At 36.8% G+C, this 8,823-nt stretch overlaps 1 protein-coding gene across 1 annotated transcript; it reads right to left on the bottom strand.

Annotated features, from left to right (window-relative positions):
- Positions 1-2,994: 2,994 nt before the first annotated feature.
- LOC113316685 lies at positions 2,995-4,849 on the bottom strand. Its single transcript, XM_026564834.1, has 2 exons — positions 4,360-4,849; positions 2,995-4,175 (listed from the first exon to the last, which is right to left on the bottom strand). The coding sequence occupies exons 1-2, from the start codon at positions 4,847-4,849 to the stop codon at positions 2,995-2,997; spliced, it is 1,671 nt and encodes a 556-aa protein (XP_026420619.1).
- Positions 4,850-8,823: the final 3,974 nt, after the last annotated feature.

The raw sequence follows: 8,823 nt of genomic DNA, 5'->3' as shown, positions 1-8,823 counted from the left end.
TCTGCTCTAGACTTTCTCTCTCCTATTTACTTGTTTCTTACTCAAAAAAGATCTCCCTTTCCTTTATAACTGAACGACTATTTATAGGGAAATACATAGTGGATGACAACTAATCTGTCCTTTATTTTCGGAAATGACTTGCGATATTCTCGCAACCGTACAAATATTAATTTCGCAAGCTCTCTAATTTTCGCAGGACTATCACATCTTTCTCGTGATCTTAGCTGACGTCATTTATTATATTCTTCCTGAAATTGTTCTGCGACGCTGTTGTATTGTGTTGTTGATAATTTCGCTGAAATATTGTCGTTGCGAGATTCTGGTCCTACACATGTAACACTACTGATGCTAATCAACAGAAACTCTCTGCCTCTTTGCCTTCCCTACATTTCCACTACAAAAAACTAGTATTTTTTTGGATAATGAAAATGACTAGTATGTTCTTTGATGCATGAAAACATCAACCCAACCTCTACAGAGATTGAATTGACTTAATATAATTTTAGATGTGCCAACTAGACCCTAAAAACTTAAAATATACCCTTTAGGGATATTTGTGGAGACCCCCAAAAAGGAGGGGTATTTATTCAATTTCCACAATTTTTTTGGTACCACCTTCTTCGGAAAAGGTGGTTGGGCTACCTAAAAAGTAGTTGATTGGTTTTGAAAGGGTGGAAGTAAGGACATGCAAACACACAAAGTGTGAAAATCAAAGTTGATGTATGCAAGGAGTTGAGTGTTGCTGATGCAGAAGGGAAGAGGAAAATGATATTACACATTAGTTGTTGGGTCTTCATGTGATCAACAAGTAAGGAATAATTTTCATGTCAGAGTAAGCAAAAGTGAAGGAGAACTTTCATATCTCAGCAACACTTTTGAGTACTAGCAAGAGTTCGATTTGTCGAGTCAAATGAGTTGGCAGGACAGGAGTTAGTTATGTCTTGTGTTGATGTATTTCAGTATTTGGCTATTTGTACTTCCGAAATTCATGAATACATGAACGAATTTTCCACATCAGTTGTTGGTTTTGCCCCTAGCAGCATTCACTGGCTTCGAAAAGCCCTAAAGTTGAATGACTAAGGAGGAGAAAGCAACCAAGTACGTTTTAATAGGCACATGTTGAGAAATACGATAGATCACATACGCAATTTAAAAAATCATCATAGCAAGTTCTCACTTACATGAAAGATTAAACAACACCGAGGACATGCACCAAACAGCCATATTCATAAAGCTTAAACAACACAGAGGATATGCACTAATCAACCATATTCATATATGACCAACCAAACCCGCCATCACTACCTTCAGTCACAGAAACTTCCCCACTACCTTCAATCACCGCAAGATACCAGCATTTAGCTACATTTAATTAGCTTGGATAGAAGTCCTGAATACACCTATAAACACCTATATCAGTTTATGCAGGGTACCTAGTTTATGCAGGGTACCTAGTTTATGCAGGGTAAGATGTTCAAAAAGGAAATTAAATTGATAGAGAATCAACTGCTTTTGGATTCGTTTTCAACGAATTGGAAGTTCATTATCATTAGTTTGTCCTCTGTGCAGGGTAAGTTGAAATCCTCACCTTCTTTCCTCGATTGACAGCACCTGGTTCCCCTTGAATCACCATATACTTCGCTCCATTGATATGTAGTATGTTATATATTGATACTACATATTGATATGTAGTATGTTATATATTGATACTACATATTTTACTACTAGTACTAGTTACTACTACTTTACTGTACTAAACTAGTATACTATTAACAATAAGATATTTTTGTTACTACTAGTACAGTACATATTAATATGTAGTATCACCGTATTGATAGTACTAGTACGTAGTAACATACTACTAGTAACATTTACATGTGTTGATACTAATTAGACCTCGAAGGGTGTTTTAGGAATTTATAAAATACACTTTATAGTCCAAAAACATGTTTTTGGACTAGAGAGTAAATAATCTAGTCCAAAAACATGTTTTGGGATTAGAGATTAAATCTTTTCCACGGGTGGACTAGCCATTAACGGGATCTGCTAGAACTGGAATAGCCAGTAATTCCTACTTTCAAACTTGCAACGAGGGTCTGTGGTGTGACTTATTCAATACGTCACATGAAAGTTGTAGCAAAGTAAAGTGCATATATATGCGCACACTTGCACAGTTGCTAGTTAGACCGGGGTAGAGAGCATATGTGCAGAATGCAGTGCTAGGGCCAACAACTCTACTTACGAATGCTCAATATTAGTTCTTTTGCAGTTAAAGTTAATTATAGCAGAGTGAAGTGCATATATAAGCGCGCACTTGCACAATTCATATTTATACCAGAGTAGAGAGCATATGTACAGAATGCAGTTCTAGGGCCAATGACTCTACATACGAATGCTCAACATTAGTTCTTTTGCAGTTAAGATATAGTTTAATCAAATTTCAGAATTGGTGCATGGCTGCGTGCCATGACCAAGCTCATCACAATCTGTAAAGTAGGGACACGTGAACTGCCACCTTACATCTTTGATCCCCAGTTAATCACTCCCCAAGTTTGCTCTTGTTTGGTAGGAATAGGAACCCTATCCATGTATTAGGAGATTGGTCTTGCAAAAGCCAACTGAAAGATTGCTCACATGTATTACATCCAGTTAAATTCAAAGAACTTTTAAAGTTTCATAGAAAATTTTCAGAGTCTTCACATGTACAACTTGAGCTGAAGCAAAACCTAAAGTAAGAAAGCATAATACAGTATGCTGGTAGCATACTGATTACATACTACTAAAACTGATAATACTTCAGTAAGACATGAGGTGAAACAAATGACTAAAATAGAAGCCACATGAAGATGCAGATGAGATGGATACCGTCTGAAGGAAGACATTCTCCCCAGACTACCGCTTATAAAAAAAGATAAATTGCTAAACCCCATATTGCTCCAAGACACCAACTTCTAATCCTGAGCAGCAGATCAAAAAGAACACAGACCTTGTACATCAATATTTAAAACCAGGGTCTATAGCCGAAGTAGGTGAAGAAGGAATTTTCTCAGGAACTCTCTCTTCCTTTGCCGCCACACCATCTGGAGTATTTAATATCTTAGACTCAGCTTTTGCTGTCACACCATTCTTCGGCATATGAGGCTTCTCCTCTGATACGGACTTTAAGGAACCATTAGTTTGACCACTAACGGTTTCAGCATTCCCGTCAATGTGATCAGAAACTTCTTCAAGGTTACTGGGCAAGGAAGCAGGATCAAGTTCAAAATAACCTTCAGGGACATCTTTTCGTTCTCTACCATTTGTTCTGAATGAAGGAACCCTGTGTGAGAATTTTATCATTTCATTAGATGCTATCTGAAAGGAAGACATGCCATTGGTTTTGGTTGGCTTAAAAAGGCATACAAAGCCTTTTAGCTTAGCCAATTGGGTAACCAAAATGCCTGATTCGTTGGTGTAATCTGACTGGACTACAACAAATTCATACTCATACTCTCTGTGGTTGTCTGGATCAGAGCTCCACTTAGAGTTCCAGTTCTTGTAAAGGGCCCAAGTTTCACCTTTATGGGGATAGATCTTGTAAGTATTTCGAACACCTTTATCCCAAACAATCTTATGGGAGAATGTACCTATATCTTCAATTGTATCCGTCTTCTGGTGTTTGAATTTACCAACGGCAACGGGTAACCCACTTCTCTTCCAAGCAGTCTCACCCAGATCCCCAGCAACAAAATCCAACCATGCGATATCCACCTTGAAAGGCGAATATACTTTCTTGATCCGAGCATAAAATCTTGGCATACCATCTAAATCGTCAAACATGGCCCACATCTGATCAACTGCAAAGCATTCTTCACACTTATCCCTGTCAAACTCATAAAAATCTGGATCAGCAACTTCAAGGACGACCATTGGTTCAGATCCTTCAGAGTTGCCATCATCTTCAGCTACTTCCTCAGAATTTCCACCTATATCATCGTCATGGCTTAAGTTCTCTTTGTAACTAACATCATGTTTTTGCCGAGATGATCTGCGAGTATCTCGACCGCTGCTGAGTCCAGGATTCTGTCCAGCTATATGATCACTCTCTTCCTCCATATCGCAGCTACTTTCAGCTTCAATACTGCCAGTTTCCTCTTCTGAGTCGGATTTTCTTCCTCTTTTCCTGTTCTTGGTACCTGAAGTTTAGGTTCAGCAGGTACAGTTTTTCCTTTCATTGAGGCTTCCACACAGACATTCACGTCTTCTTTTGCATTGGGTTTAGGTGCCGTAGCAGCCACAGAAGCCTTCTTGTCATTGTGGGTGGCTGTGAAACTGGGGCCACATTGCCACAATTCCCATGTATATTTACCGGCGCAGTACCCACTGGATTAGAATGTATTCCAGCTTGTTTGTTAGGATAGTTATTCCTACTTGGCAGATTTTGAGACTGCTTCTGTTGACCAGATCTCATAGTTCCAAGCTTCTGATCAAACTTTGACCGTTCTGATTGGTTACAAAGAAGCCTTTGGGCATCATCGATCAATTTAAAGGAAGCTTCTGCACCAGGAAACTTGTTCTTATCAGGATGAAGTTGGAGGGCAAGCTTTCTGAACTGTTTCTTAATGGATGCTTCGTCAGCAGCTTGCCCAATCTGAAGGATGCCATACCAGTCTGGTTCCGTCCCAACTATTTTGCGCTCCGTACAACAGTGTACTTCGCATACAGTTAGCATTTGACTGGCATTTTCTATACTTGGATATAGCTTTTGCGCTTTAAAGACCATTGTTCCAGCTCCCGCATAATCCTTGATATCCATCTTCTTCTCAGCCAATTCCATGGCTCTTGCAGCCTCTTCTTTATTCCACTCCATTAATAAATTCAGGACCTGAAGAACACTGTTGCTGCTTTATATATTGTTCGAGCCAGTCGGCACAAAACAAAACAAAACAAAACCTCTGTATCATAGTTGAAAGAACAGATCAACACCTAAAAATCCTAAAAATTAAGCACAAACCATAGAACTTTACAACGAAAAAAATCCTAAAAATTGAAACAACTAACTGAATCAACAAAATGAAGAAAACATAACAGAGATAGAAGAAATTACTTACCAAATCTCGGTTCAAGCACAAACCCTAGAACTTTACAACAAAACAAAAAACCTGAAAATTGAGAGATATAAAATAACTAACTGAATCAACAAAATGAAGAAAACTTAACAAAGGTAGAAGAAGTTACTTGCTAAATAGAGAAGAATCTCAAGTGTTGGGTTTCTCTCTAGAGAGAGAGAGAAAGAGAAGACACTGAGCAGCGGGAAGGACACCAAAAAAAGAACAAAACAAGTCTCTCTTATAACCTGACTCTCTATATTCAAAGACTTTTCATTTTCTGGAGGTCAATGCATGGTATATCAACGGCTATAAATAAGAAGAAGACTCTAGAACACCACCATCCAGCGGTTGCTATAATAGAATAAAACTTATAAAGGCACCCAAATAAAGTAAACCTATAGATGCCTCTTACTGGGTCTTTGGATATCTGAAGCGGAGTCAATCCCAAAAGCAGAATCAAAAACTTTTGCGAGAGTATGTTTGGTTGTCAGAATGTAGAACTATATTTTCTTCTCCAAAGTCCAAAGTATAAGTCCCAGAAGTTAGAAAAAAATATATTTTGTTTCATAGCACAAAACTTATTTGCTTCTAGAAGTATCTTTCAAATCGTGACGCTAAATTAACTTTTAGATTCTCGAATTTTACGTGCCCAAATTAGGGTCTTAAATGGTTACCTTATTACTCAAAATCCAACCAGGGTCGTAAAATGGTTACCCTATTACTCAAAATCCAACCAGAACCGAGTGAATTAGGTCCGACCCATCAACAATATTTCCCCTTTATTATTTTTTTATTCTCTCTTATATTTTGTTGGCCCTCAATTGTATAAATGAGCGCGCTTTTGCTCCATTTCAGTAATACATTGATTGACAGAAACGTCGAGTCTCTTTTACCATTTCTATCACCTCTTAGGTATTTTGTGAAGTGTTTTATACTAAAGATAACACGTGCCGTAACGGTATTCCTAACGACATTTATTAAATAATATGGTAAACCCTGAATCCTGAACGCAACCAAAATCACACATGACATGGTGTACTAATAATGTTAAATAAATGACATCCTGTTCTAATAATGTTTAATAAAAAAAACAAAAGAAAATGGGTAATGTAACATTTAATCATATAATTAATAAGCGTCGCCTCTATTGACAATATAGTTGGCATCAAATGTATCCTCTGGTCATAGGCTGAATCCCAGATATTTTTATTTTATTTTTTAATATTTTTTTTAGTATCAATTCAAATGGTTTGTGCATGTGAATGTCATTACTCATATATTTGTTTTCACTCATTTCAAAATTAAAATATGAAAATTAGAGTGAAAGTTGTGTTTTTTCAAGCGTCTTAAGAATTGTCTAGTTAATAATGATGCTAGTAGTGGTTTTGGTAGTTTTATTTTTCATAGATTAGGCGTTGCTATTCAAAGAGGTGTTGGAGCCCAGCTTGTTGCTAGGCTACCAATCAAAGGCAGTGTTTGATCTTGTTTGTAACTCTACAATGATATTTATTAATTTTATTTAAAACAAATAAACATTCTGACGATGTTTCAGCCCAAAATTTACGTTAGCTAAAATTACTGATTTTATCAAAACCAACTTCTCTTAAATTTTCATCGATCTTCAATGCGTCTTCGATTTTCATTCCACATAAGTTAATGAAACCGTTCAAATTCTTAAGTGATACTGATCAACTGAATGGATTTTGAGTCCACTTGTTAGAGCATTGCTCGGTCGAATTCGCAAGCGTTGCTATCTCAAGCTTGTTTGTCAAGTTTAGCTCCTAAAACTATAAGTTTTGATTTCTAGTCTATCTACGGTTAAGTCTCGGATTAGGATAGATTGTGTTGTTGAGCTTTAGACTTCACGGCGTTCATCGATTGAAGACGAAGAACTACTAAGGCGAGCTTGTGGAACTTCATCGACAAAAGGTATGTGAAGACTTGAACTCATCTATCACTCAGAAAGTCTATTTCTACTCTATCTCCTTCTTGAGACAAAAGACGTATAACGATATAGTTTTCAGTTATACACTTTTGATATTTCGAGCTGAGTTTAACTCGCTTACATATTTCTTGAAATATTTTTTGATAAGATTTTGCTTTAACCAAGTTCATCTTATGTTCTTGACGCAAGTCAAAAAGATGATCATGTGGAAATCGTCTTGTAACATCTTACATGATTTGTGTGAGACAGTCATTTGATGTAGACTCGGAATGTTTCGTATTGATAATTCGACCACTTGAAAATTGCTTTGAAGTTAATAGTTTGTGTGATACAGCTATTCCCGTCTTTCGAGAATGTTTCAATGATTGAAAATGGAGTTTAGAACGATTAACCATGATTGGATATAGCATAGTGTGCGTACTTGCATATATGTTATCCATATCTGAAAAGCCCTGGTATGCATACCTGTATGCGTACTGATTGGTTTTGTGAAAATCTGGGAACTTAAGTATGCATACCGGTATGCGTACTTGCGTAAGTTTCATGTTCCGGAATTTCAACTGAGGTTGGTGGTATGCGTACCAGAATGCATACCGGCGAACCCACACTCAGTCCGGCTACTTAGGTATGCGTACCTGAGTTAAGTTCTAAAATCGGTTTTTTGGTTCAATTGTGCCTTGATACTTCTACGAGAATATAAACAACAAGGGGTTTTATGCCCGTGCATTAATGCACGGGCTAGTGTCATCATGGATGTTGTAATCAATTTTTTTTCTTTACATGCAAGCGTGATGTGCTCCATGGGGAGTTTAATTGGGCTCATGCTTCTTCTTCTTCAACTCCATCTACGCCCGCTACATTTCATCTTTGGTACTTAATTAATTATTGTTCTTCTAAAAGAGTAGGAAATATCTGAGTTGGCTTCTGTAACTCATTTCTCTCTACACCCCCATTAGCTGCTACCTGCAATTGCATCCTTCATCGATATAGTATAGTTCGTATGTTTTGTCTTGCATGTCATGAATGTTGTTTAGATCTGATAGCACGAAAGATTGCATGAGTTGAAATTTAATTAGCCTTTATCCATTTCTTCCTAAAGAATCACTTAACATCTCAGTGAGATGAGAATATACGAAGTCAAGATAATTATGTAAGGCTCTTCCTTTATATACCCACGGAAATACTATCGATACCCCCTCAAATTAGGTAAGTTAGTTATAACACGGTTACCACAAAAATCTTAAAATTGTTTTAAATTTTGTTATATATACCCCTCCATCCGTCTCCTTTGACCAAACTCGCCACCGCCAAGCCACCGCTGATATACCATAAAAATCACGAATGAAACTTTAAAACTTCTGTTTACAAATCCAAAACATAAAAACCCCAAATCACTCAATCAGTGCCTTAATTTCTACTGATATACTTAGCCCTCAATTGCTACTAATTCACATAAATATTAGTACACGTTTTCCCTAATTAAACAATCCATGAGTTTACTCGATTGGAATGAAAAGAAATTCATATAATAATGTGAATCCATCCCATGGAAAAAAAGCCTTAGGGCATAATTTTCTTAGGTTATGGAAAACATAGAAAACCAATAAATATCTCAAATATAGTTGTTGAAACCGATTGTTGAAATTGATTTCCTAAACTTTGAGGATCGGAGCGAAATCAGATTTAATCAACATCGGAGAGTTATATAACCTAATTAATTCGTCTCTACAATGAAATCCATCCAGCATTCTAATGATTTAACATAATATTAGTAAACACATTAAAAGA

This window comes from Papaver somniferum, chromosome 10 (genome assembly GCF_003573695.1).
Source record: "Papaver somniferum cultivar HN1 chromosome 10, ASM357369v1, whole genome shotgun sequence".
Taxonomy (NCBI): Eukaryota; Viridiplantae; Streptophyta; class Magnoliopsida; order Ranunculales; family Papaveraceae; genus Papaver; species Papaver somniferum.
This window is presented reverse-complemented; position numbering and strand designations above follow the sequence as displayed.